Raw genomic sequence first — 12,739 nt, 5'->3', positions numbered from 1 at the left:
AAACATTTTTTCATTGTACACTGACTTCATCACAGTGCCAGGTCCAAACAAGCAGGGTTTCACCTGTTTTGTTCACCTTTGTATTTTCACAAATGTTTGTGAATATATGTGCACTTTTACAGGCAAACCTTGAAGTAAATATGAAGTTATGAAGTGAAAAGAATGGCAGGGAGAATGACACCTGTTTAAACAGAGCAAATTGAAAGCAACTGTATTAAAGAAAATTGAGTGGAGCATCAAAACCTAACGAAAACATGGTATAATAAACAGCAATAATTTAGGGTTAGTAACTTGGATTAGTAATCAAATTGGCAATGGCATAGACATAGAAGACAATCTATAATGTTTCTAGGAATTGTAGCACATAGTAGATGCTCCATTGTTATTTCTTGAATGAATCAGGAATTAGGTATCAGTATATAAGTGCACTGAAGCCATGGAAAGTCTGCATTTCAATATATTTGGATCATTGAATTGTTTAACAAAAGCTAGGAATGTATTAACCTAGAAGGAAATGCAATTGTTCCCCTCCCTCAGTCACTTTACAAAAAATCAGACTAATTGCCTACTCACTGTAAACAACCCTTTTCTTTAAATGTATTTTATTGATTTTTTACAGAGAGGAAGAGAGAGATAGAGAGCAAGAAACATCAATGAGAGAGAATCATCAATCAGCTGCCTCTTGCACACCCCCTACTGGGAATGTGCCTGCAACCAAGGTACATGCCCTTGACTGGAATCCAACCTGGGACCTTTCAGTCCACAGGCCAACACTCTATCCACTGAGCCAAATCGGTTAGGCAACCAATCCTTTTCATGTGAAATGATAGAAAACTGCATATTAATATGTATGGGTGGGCCAAACCATCATAATTAAGTCAAGAGACTTAGTAATAATGAGACAGACATATTTTAGTAAATAAAATGTAAACATTTTAATGGCCAAATCATTCCCCAAAGTCAATTGAGAAATAATAATTTATATTAAGTTTTATTTTTAATTTTCTTGGAATTTAGTGGGGTAATATTGGTTAATAAAATTATATAGTTTTCAGGTGTACAATTCTATCATAAATCAGATGTATAGAGTATTATGTTTTCAGCTCTCCTAGTCAAGTCTCCTTCTATCACCAATCATTATTCTGTTACACTATTCCATCTCTCCCACCAAAATTATGTTTAGAAATAATTTAAAAGGCTAATAATGAAAGATTAATTGGCATATACAAATAATATTCAAATTAACAAGAGCATCACATATATAAATCTTTGATAAAACTTAGAAAAAGTTCAGAAAACAAGAAAAAAATTCTTCCACATCTCTCAGCCTGCAGAAAACTTAAAAAGGTGTCACATTGACCAGGGTTGGATCTTTCAAACAGGTAGTTAAGGGATATTCTATTTTTATTTCTGGAAGAACTATAAGTGTTAAAACATTGGGAAACCAGTCTGAAAATAACTATAAATATTACAAATACATTTATTCTTTCAGTCATGGTTTATCAATCTCTGGACTACTGACATTCTGGGCCAGATAATTGTCTGTGGTGTGGTCTCTCGTTTGCATCCCTGGACTCTACCTACCTACAACTTCCATATGACTGACAGAAATGTCTCTGCATATTGAGGGAACACTATTGCCCCTGGTTGAGAACCAGAATTTTAATGTAACAAATCCAAAATATTTTTAATAATTTTATGTAATTGTTCACACTTTCAACGTGTAAATAGCACAGCCACATCACAAAATATTTTGCATATATGGTAATAATGAACTAGCATCACATTAACTGATTGGAGGAAAGATCATAATGTATTGTTGAGTAATAAAGAAGAGTGGACACATAAAAAAAAAGACTGTACATAACAATAATTTCTGCTGGGCACAGGATGCAATTTATGCATTTGTTTAATTGCATATGAGTGTGTATGTATCCAAAGCATGAAAGATATGTTTTTTAAAAAAACTAAAAATTTATGGAGTATAGAATACAAAAGAATGAAATTAGATTAAGAATAGTGGTTAATAGATCTGTATTAAACAAAATTAAGAGAGAATCAAATTAATATATATAGAGACAGATTATAATAATAATAATAACTTAATAATTTCAACATGGGCCACTAATTCTAGTTCATATTTCCAATAACTTGGAAAAAACAGAATATTATAAAATATTTAAAAACATATTTTTATTTATTTTATAGAGAAAGAAAGAGGGAGAGAGAGATAGAAACATGAACCATGAGAGAGAATCAGTGATTGACTGCCCTCTGCATACCCCCTACCAGGGACCAAGACCGCAACCCAGACTGACTAGGAATCTAAATTTGATGGTTCATAAGTTAACACTCAACAACTGAGCCATGTGTTCTGGGTATAATTGATTTTAAATCTGGAGGAAATCAGTATCTAAAGTATAGTTTCTTCTTCTATAAAGATATTAAGTTCAAATATGCTAATGGAAGGTAAAGGTAATCTTTAGTAAATAAAAGAGAATGCCTTCCAGAGGATAGTAGAAGAGGATGCCTGTGTTGGAAACAGAGTTAACAACTAAAAACCAAAATAAAAAATAAGGAACAATGGAGATGTGAAACAAGTTGGCAGTCTGTGTGTAGGGTGATTTATTATTGCTGCTTACACAGAACATTCCCTTTCATTCTAGAGAGCAACGGTTCACAAGTGAAGAATATAAAAGTAACAGCTGAATATTTTTCATTAAGAAAAATAAAAATTCAAAAGCAATGGATCTCACTCATATGCAATCTAAGTGACAAAATAAACATGAATGGAATGAATCCAGAGACAAGGAAACATGGAACAGGGTGTGGAATCTCAGAGAGAAGGCTTGGGAGGGTTGGTGGGTGGGAGGTAAACAACCAAAGACCTTGTATGCATGTGTGCATAACCCATGGACACAGATAATAGTGGGGAGAACAAAGCCTTGAGGCTGGTGGGGGGGGCTCAGAGCTGGAAGGGGTAAATGGAGGACAAAAGGGGAGACATGTACTACTTTTAACAATAAAGTATTAGTTTTTAAAAATAAAATAAAATTTGGAAAAAGCAATGGAAAGAAAGCAATATGACTGACTGACAGGTTTGAGCCTACACTGTTAATAAACACTCACATATACACACATATACACACATGGAGGTATCAATAACAAATAACAAAGTGGGTGAAAGAAACCTCCAATTCCTTGTTGTGAAGAATGCAATCAAAAACAGGAATAAAAATACTCTGACCCCTCTACACAAATGTCAAGACTTTACAGATGACTTAAAGAGATTAAACAAATGAATAACTAACCCACAAATATATTCAGGTCACAGAAAATGAAGTTATTGCAAAGTTAAACTATTTAGCATACCTCCTGTTATTTATCATATATTCTTTTTCATGTGAATTGAATATGAGTGAAAGAACATCGTGTGAAATGTATGTCTCATGAACTATTGTTGTAAGGTAATATTTCAGAAGTATATTGGACATATATCTTTCTCATCAATAGAAATGTAGTTGAATAGATGCCATGATAAAAATAAAGACCTTCCTCACTTGACTGGATATCCTTCGATATCTACTACTTTATTTTTCTACTCTCTTTAGTGGCAAAACTCAGTGTACACATTCTACTTTTACTTGAATCACTTTATCCCTCAATTACCACCTCTAATTGGTCTTTCATAAGTTAATTATCAACAATTAGTTCAATGTTCACTTCTCTTTTAGCATCATAAATCAATCATTAATTAGTTAATTAAGCAGACAAGCAACCATAGACTGGTGCCTGTCAAGATACCTCAGGTACATGTGCTTGGCTATGACTCTCTCTGACCCTTTCCTATAATACTTACTGGACCTCTGGACTCACCTGTTTGGGAACTCTGAGTAGAAGGTCTTCATCGGAAAGTCCAACCTCATGAATGGGTGACTGAATCTCTGCCCAGACAAGACAGCAGGAAGGAGGCAAGCAGAGGTCTCCTAGAAAAACTTAGGATTCCAAAAGCAACAACCAGGTCCCATCCAGCCCCAGGTCACACACACTGAGAGACTGGAGATGAGGAGATATTTACACCTCCCTATGTCTGATCATTAGGTGCATTTCTGTCTTGTTACTGCAACTTCTAATCACCTGATTTCCCTGTGGGTCTGGACAGAAGGAAATGTTTTCCTGGAATGTTTTTCTGTGTTCCCAAAAAGACCAGCTTAGAATTAAAGTGAGTCCAGTTTTGACCAGTTCATCCTTATACCATTTGTTGGGTTTCAAAGGATTAACATCCCAACACCTTATCCCAACCCTATTTAAAATGTTTCCAAATTTAAGACTTAGATTGTAGTATGGATTAGAAAACTTGAATTTCCAAATATTGACTTGTGATAGGGACTTAGCCCCAAATAGCTAAAGATAATTGCTATTTTTCTTTCAATAAGAGGGAGGGATAAGTTTCTATGATATAAACTTTGAGTGTTATACAATGAGTTTTATGACATTGTATTCGGCATTTCAACTTTTACCACAAGGGCTGCCATTTAGTCACTCACTGTGAAATACTTGTTAATTATAAAAACATATTTAGATTATTTTACACTCTCATCTAAGCTTGGAATAGGAAAGTAAATAGACTCTTCCCTGTAGCCTCCAAGAGAACCTAGCCCTGCAAGCATCTTGATATTAGCCTTCTAGGGACCCATTTCCTGTTTCTGACCTCAGGAATTTTAAGAGCATGAATGTGTTGGTTTTAAATCTCTCAAATGGCAATCTTACACTAGCATTAAACAGTGTATACACGTTTATCCAATGAAATTTTCTTCAGGAAACTGAGATCTAGTGTCTCAATTTATTTATTTAGCCTCTGCTGGGTAAAGGCATTTTGAGTTGTAATCCTCCCTTAAGTAAAATAAATAAATAAATAAATAAATAAATAAATAAATAAATAAATAAATAAGTTTGGAGTTAATCAGCCACTTTAACAGATAGAGAGTTTCTTATTGCATAAATGTAAATGTGCTCCCAATTTTGATGCATTAGAGGCATTAATATAAGAAAAGTAATTCATCACTGAAGTTCATGTCTACCATTGACTTAAAATCTTCATGTCTAAATTCCTACATCTTTTATGTTAATTCAAAAATTCATTATTTTCATTTCTAACCTTTTCAAACTTCTCTTAAATTTTCTTTCAACATAAAATATGTGTTTATAACTGAATCTGTTTGTGTACATATAAGTGGGTGGGTTCTTCAAAAATATTGAAGAACAGGGGAAAGGGGCCCATCCTCCATACCTTCCCCCTACATGGGATAGGTAGGGCTGTGTCCATAAGTCTAGAAGAATCTCCAGGGCATCCAGTAGAAGAGTGGCATCCTCCCAATCCAGGCCAGACCAACTGCATTCCAGAACAACCTTTCTTTGGCACCCTCCAGTGCCTGCCCACAACTATGGCTCCATGTGCCCTGTGCCCTGCCTCCCCAGTCCTTCAACTCATTTCCTCCTAGGAGCTCTATCTGGGGGATTTGGCTTATCCTACCCTCACTAGCCAGCTCTGCCACTTCCAGGACCTCCTTCCTAGTGACCAAAGTCCTAGCTCCTTGGGCAGTCACAAATAGTCCTACCACAGCCACAGGGTAGGAGTCCAATCCTCTCTGGCACTTCTCCAGTCCTCCAGGTTAATCTCCTGCCTCTCCATGTCAAAGGCCTCAGAGGGGTCTTCTTAACTTGTTTGTCCTGAACTGAGAACTGACTCCTACTCTAGTTACACAGGAGACAGAGTGTCCACCACTTACCAGTGGTTCTCAACCTGTAGGTCATGACACTTTGGGGGCTTGAATGGCCCTTTCACAGGGGTCGCCTAAGACATCCTGCATATCAGATATTTACATTATGATTCATAACAGTAGCAAAATTACAGTTATGAAGTAGCAACAAAATTAATTTTATGGTTGGTGGTCACTACAACATGAAGAACTGTATTAAAGGGTAGTGGTATTAGGAAGTTTGAGAACCACTGAGTTAGTAGCTCGTACTTTTAGAAACCTGTATGGGCCTTATAAAGCACCCCTCCATCTCTTAATGATCAATGAAAGAGGCTCTCATGTTCTTGTTTTACAAATGGGGAGACTGCAGCAGAGACAGGTGCGGTTGCTCACCCATAGCCATATTGCCAATAGTGGCAGATTAGGAATTGACTTCTGACCACTGTGGCCTTCTCCTCTCATAAGAGCCTTGAACAAGGTTCCAGTTTTCATTCTTTCCAGAGGAGAGAGACAGGAAATAGCAAATGAGCAAGAACCTAAAAATTAATGACAAGCACAATGAAGATCTCAAGAGAGGGTGGCTGGAGGAATGGGGCTTGGCATGTGAGTGAATGATTCATTCATACCATAACCCAGAAAAGCTGTCATACTCCTGGTCGCAATTTATTACAAGGAAAGAATACAGATTACAATCAGCAAAGGACAAAGCACATGAGTGGGACTCAGGAGATACTAGGCATGAGCTTCCTGGTGTCCCCTCCCAGTGCAATCCCAGCTCTCAACTCTCCCAGCAATGATGTAGGACAACATGCACTGAATATTCCCAACCAGGGACACTCACCTGAGCCTTGGTGTCAAGGATTTGTACTGTGAGTTGGTCACATGAACTTGGTTGACCACTCATATGGCTGACCTCCACCTCCTCAAAGGACAAGCTAATAGTGCACAGTGATCCAAGGTCTCCACCATGAATCATACTGTGAGCATGACTATTTGGCATGGTCAAACGTCTGAAGTATACAGACAATCTTGTCAGAAAGGACAAAACAGGGCCTTAAGATGACCACCCAGGAGCAAGGCAAGGGCATCATGCAGACAGGACTTCATTTGGAAGGTGTAGGATTGAAGTGCTCTAAGCCCTCTAAGTTAACTCTTTAACTGCAGAGGACTAAATAGTGCACCAGGAATGCATCTTCAAAGAGTTCATGATAAAGCTAAAGCAGGAAGGAAGTGGGTGTTTCCTTGACCCAGACTTCAGATGAGACTATATCCCCAACACACCCTGGATAGCAGCCTGTGAAAGACTCTGAAGTAGGAGCCAGGTAGATGTCTGAGGTGAGAGAATTCCAGGCATAGGGAACAACCTGTGTAAAGGTTCTGAGGTGGGACTGAGCTTCTAAGAAAAGGAAGGGCAAGACAGGATGAAGGAAGAAGGTGACATCAGAAGTGCCTTTTGGAATAAAGTTAGAATGCTTATGGACAGGATCACACCCATGTGGGGCCTGAACAACTGAGCTGGTGGTATAACCATACAATAAGAGGGAAATCAGTGGACAGACCTCAGGACAGCCCCTATGATGTCTACTCCTGGAATCCATGTATAATTCCCTCTTCTTGAATGCTGTCAGGCCTCCTGACTCACTTCTACCATCAGAGGAAGACAAAGGTGGTGAGATGTCACTTTTAAGATTTGGTTACAGAAGATTGAGATTTCCATCTTGCTTCCAATGCCCTATGTTTCTCCCGCCCTCTATTTTTTCCTCTCCTCCCTTTTCCTCTCTTATCCTTCTCCTTCTCTCTCTCCATCTCCCTCTGTCTCTTGTTCTGGTGAAACCAGCTGTCACATTGTGAGCTGCCCTGTGGAGAGACCCATATGGTGAGGAGCTGAGAGCTGCCTACTGAACAGTAGGAAGAGTCCTTCGAAAACACCTGAGTAGACTTAGGAATTACCCTTCCCTCATCAAGCCCTCAGCTGACACTGTGGCTCATTAGAGACAATGAAGCAAAGAAAACAGAGAAGCCATACCTTGTTCCTGACCCACAAAAACTCTTAAGATAATAAGTATTTGCTGTTTCTTTAAGCCTTTATATTTGGGGCAATTTGTTGCACAGCAATAAATCACTAACACAAATGATTTGGACATAGATTAGAAAGTGAAACTGGAGGTATTAGTGTTTGCTAGTTTGAAATAAAACTGTAATAGACATCTGCCTTAGGCTGGCTTTTCCTGAGTGCAGAGCTTGAAACAAGGATTGAGTGTAGGCATTTTATTAGAAAGGGATCTTAGAAAGCATGAGTAGAGAATAATAATCATGAGATAGTGAGGTGTAGATAGCAAATACTGAGCCTCTGAATGAGCACAATTCTATGGTGGGCACCTGGGGCTCAGTCCCTCCAGGGACCTCTGAGAGAGTGTGTAGGACACACCATTGAGGAGTGAGGGAGCTGGGGTACTGATCCACCAAAAGTGATGGAGAGTCATTCCCAATGATGGTAACTTCCAACCAATTCTGACCTGGGGCCACAGAGGCCATAGAAAGCCCCAGGCAGAGCATCTTGGGTGTTCATCAGAGCGGGGACTACGGTGAGACTAATGAGGAGCAAAGATTGATTATTCCCTGAGCCTCTGTTCTACAATGTCTCAGTACATTGCTGTGACAGACGCCGCCATAACTCAACATTTTGCTATTTTGATCATCATAAAAGTTTTGCATTAATTTTCATTTTGTTAAAACACTGCATTCAAATAATAGTTATCTCAACTATTTGTTGGTGCCCCTTTAGATTTTGCTCCTGTGGCAAATGCCTTTCTTCTCATTATAGTCCCAACTCTGGGTTTCACATGATGCCATGGTTCAGTTTGTTAAGCATCATCTTATGCACAGCAAGGTTACTAGTTCTATTCCCAGTCAGGGCACATTTCCAGGTTGTGGATTGGATCCCCAGTTGGAATGTGTATGGGAAACAACTGATCAATAGTTCTCTCTCATATGGATGTTTCTCTCTTCTTCTCTCTCTGTCCTGCTCACTTTAAAAAATATCATAAAGAAAGAAAGTTTTATAGCAAAACCAGTGAAATTTTTATAAAATATACCACATAATCTTTCACCCCAATGAATAAGGAGCCTTACACATGGACAGCATATTCCACACTTTTATTAAATACACAATTGCCATGAAAAACATTTTTGTATAGTGAAATATTCTATGGTGATTATTGCTTCATCACATTTAAGGTCATCTCTGACCTAACCATATTAGACTAATCTATCTATCATAGTAAAATGCTAATTTGTTTTAGACTCTTCTTGGAAACATGTGTTTGATAGTCAATTTTTCCCAGTGGCTACGGTAGGCATGTGGACACAGAGATGAATAATAGAATGAAGAACATAAAACCAGGAGACTAGCTATAAAACATACTATCATGTCAAAGTCCACATTATCAAGCAGAGCAATAAGATGGTGCTATAGAAAATAATGATGAACAAATAAATGAAAACTGTGGTCTTCATTTGTAGAGTTACAAATGAGTTACCAGTAAAACAGAATTATGAAAATGACTTTAGTAGCCAAGTATAATTTTCTCCATAGGGGGAGTATAATTCATGACTATTCTCTCAGGAACACATTAGAAAAATTACTTGGAATGAAATATGTCATAAGATAACAAATTAAGCAAAAGTAATTCATGTTAACCTTTGAGATAAATGAGAATTTACAATGACATATGGTCCAAATATTGGATTAATTTGTGTCAGAACTTCTGACTCTAGGGATTTGCACTCTGCATTCCTGGGCAGTTAATTATAGAGCTTAGTACAGTTGTTCCTTGAAGAGCTTACTTGCCAAGTAATCTTTGCAGGGATCCTTTTAAGTCCTTGTTCCTGAGACTGTAGATGAAGGGGTTCAGCATGGGTGTGACCACAGTATACATCACTGAGGCTATTGCACTTGAGTGTGTAGTGTGGAAAGCAACAGAGCTGAGGTATCCACCTAGGAGCGTACCATAAAATAAGGCAACAACTGAGAGGTGAGATGCACAGGTAGAAAATGCTTTATACTTCCCCTGAGCTGATGGGATTCCCCAAATGGAGGAAAGTATCTTACAGTAAGAGTAAAGGATCCCAGCAAGGGGACCAACACAAAAGATCGCACCTGTAAAATACATTATAATATTGTTAAGAAAGATGTCAGAACAGGCAAGTTGGACCATCTGATTGATTTCACAGAAAAAGTGGGGGATTTCCAAGTCTGAACAGAAGGACAGCCTCAACACCATTAAGCTATGTAGCAAGGAATTCAAGACACTCGTAATCCAGGACACCAGAACCAGCAGTCCACAGAGCTGGGGATTCATGATGACCCTGTAGTGCAGGGGGTGGCAGATGGCCACAAACCGGTCATACGCCATTACAGTCAGGATAAAGTTATCCAAAGCAGCAAAAAGTATGAAAAAATACATTTGTGTGATGCAGCCTCCATAGGTGATGACTCTGCTCTGTGTCTGGATGTTCCACAGCATCTTTGGGACGGTGGTGGAGGTGAAACAGATGTCTACCAAGGACAGGTTGGAGAGGAAGAAGTACATGGGTGTGTGGAGGTGGGAGTCTGAGCTGATGGCCAGGATGATGAGCAGGTTTCCCAACACAGTGATCAGGTACATGGAGAGGAAAAGCCCAAATATGAGGGGCTGCAGTTTCAGTGCCTGTGAAAGCCCCAGAAGAACAAATTCTGACATTTGTGTACCATTGCCTGGTTCCATGTGTCATTAGTGACTACCAGAAAATAGAAAAAAATGGAAAACAAGTTTTCATATTAGCAGGCATTTGAAACTGACATTTTACATTTTATGAGAATAATGACATGTTTACATTTTAGAACCAAGAATATAATTTCCATGTTTGGTGTTTAACTTGGTCCCCATTATGGTATCTCTATTAGCATTTGTTATGAGAATATCCTTTCCTACCATCTATCTGTTCTTCAAACATAATGTATATTGCTGTTTTATTGAGGATATGGCTCATTCATTTATTCCTCAATAAAACAGCAATATACAGTATATTGACTACAGACCATGTCAAGGCACTTTTCAGAGTATGGAATGCTGAAAAACAAAGTCTCTACAAGTTAATCATAAAGAAAGAATATAATCAAATAAAAATAATAAAACATATGCAATGGGGAAGCTGCTATAAACAAAAGTAAATGTCATTAAAGAAGAGAGTGGAGAGAGGGTGTTCTTTTTTATAGAGTGTAGCCAAGACTTGCCAAAGATGACACTGAAACAGATACCTCATAGGTCACTAACTGGGAGAATGAAGCATAAGTATTTGCCATGCAAAATAAACAGGCTGGGCAAAGACCTTGAGGAAGATGATTGTTTAGAAAACCAGGGCTCAAAATGAGTCAGAGTATCAAGCAGAATGAACACAGCAAAGCAGGATCAGAGATGTCAGAGAATATTAAGAAAAATGGTAGCTTGTGTGCTGCTGTTGTAACTTCAGGTCATGGGAAGTGCCTTGTGCACACTTTGTAAATCTAGCACTTCATTAATCTGGTTGCAGTAACATCTTGTGAATTGAAAAGGATCTCCTCCTTATATTTCCTCTTGATATTAGAGTCACATTGGAATATATCAGTCCAGGCAGTGCTCTCAGTTTATAAGTCACACACACACACACACACACACACACACACACACACACACACAAACAACGAACAAACAAACAAACAAACAAAACCCAAAACAAAACAAAAAGGAAACAAAAACCCCAGCACACCAGGGCCTTTTCCCTACTGTTATTTCTGTGTCCTTCTCACAACGATACTATGTAGACTATGAGAAGATACAACTGTAGATGTCCAGATCAACTATCTTTTCCAAAAAGAATTTAGAAATAGTATATGGATATTCTCATTGTACACTTCCCATGTACAAATAAGGTTTGAGATTCATATTACAATGCACATTTTCTGTCTGTACTTAAAGAAACATAAACAACAGGTTCAACAAACATTAAGAGAGAGAGAGCAAGAAAGTGGACATGAGGAAAAAGAGAGATTTAGTTAGCTCAGATGGTTCCTGATAGACAACAAGGAAGAAAACATCTTTAAATTCTGGTTGCTTTTCAACACTAATTATATCCTCCTCAAAGCCAAGAAAAAGGAATAGAGGAGAAAAAGTAAATTTGTCAAAAATACAAAGGTATTTATAGATATATGATATAACTACCCCAAGGGAACTCTGACCAAAAAATATATAAGTAACTCACAAAAGGGAATATATAAAAACAACACAGGGTGAATATTTTCTACTATCAAGCAGCAGAAGTCTGGTTTTTCCTATGCCTCTTCTATATTTATTTGATCAGTTGGTCTTGATATGATTGATGGTAAATGAGGCAATACTTTTCTCACTTTTCTTATGAGGCATCATTTTTTTAATCTTAGTTTTGATCTTCTTCCAATGTCCAAAGGCCTCTGAAGATGTGATCAATAAATCCTGCACATGCCATGGCAATCCATTCTTCTACACTGAGTAACTTTCTTCATATGATTTAAGCCTGAGCACCTGGTCATACAAACATTTTTTCATTGTACACTGACTTCATCACAGTGCCAGGTCCAAACAAGCAGGGTTTCACCTGTTTTGTTCACCTTGGTATTTTTACAAATGTTTGTGAATATATGCGCACTTTTACAGGCAAACCTTGAAGTAAATATAAAGTTATGAAGTGAAAAGAATGGCAGGGAGAATGACACCTGTTTAAACAGAGCAAATTCCAAACAACTGTATTAAAGAAAATTGAGTAGAGCATCAAAGCCTAACCAAAACAAGGTATAATAAATAGCAATAATTTAGGGTTAGTAATTTGGATTAGTAATCAAATTGGCAATGGCATAGACATACAATTTATAATGTTTCTCGGAATTGTAGCACATAGTAGAGGCTCCATTGTTATTTCTTGAATGA

The 12,739-nt window shown here is 37.8% G+C and overlaps 2 protein-coding genes across 2 annotated transcripts in view; one reads left to right on the top strand and one right to left on the bottom strand.

The window, feature by feature from the left end:
• LOC311623365 (olfactory receptor-like protein OLF4) overlaps positions 1-12,739 on the top strand; it is a gene marked incomplete at both ends in the record, with an annotated part of 77,155 nt that overhangs the window by 30,615 nt on the left and 33,801 nt on the right. The gene's annotated exons all lie outside the window — the stretch shown is intronic.
• Positions 9,602-10,525, bottom strand: LOC311622595 (olfactory receptor 7A5-like; the record flags this gene model as incomplete). Its single annotated transcript, XM_084883854.1, has 1 exon — positions 9,602-10,525. The coding sequence occupies one exon, from the start codon at positions 10,523-10,525 to the stop codon at positions 9,602-9,604; it is 924 nt and encodes a 307-aa protein (XP_084739980.1).

Source organism: Pipistrellus hanaki (assembly GCF_964339955.1).
Source record: "Pipistrellus hanaki genome assembly, chromosome: 5".
Lineage (NCBI taxonomy): Eukaryota > Metazoa > Chordata > Mammalia > Chiroptera > Vespertilionidae > Pipistrellus > Pipistrellus hanaki.
The sequence above is the reverse complement of the archived record's forward strand: the minus strand, read 5'-3'. Positions and strand labels throughout refer to the sequence as shown.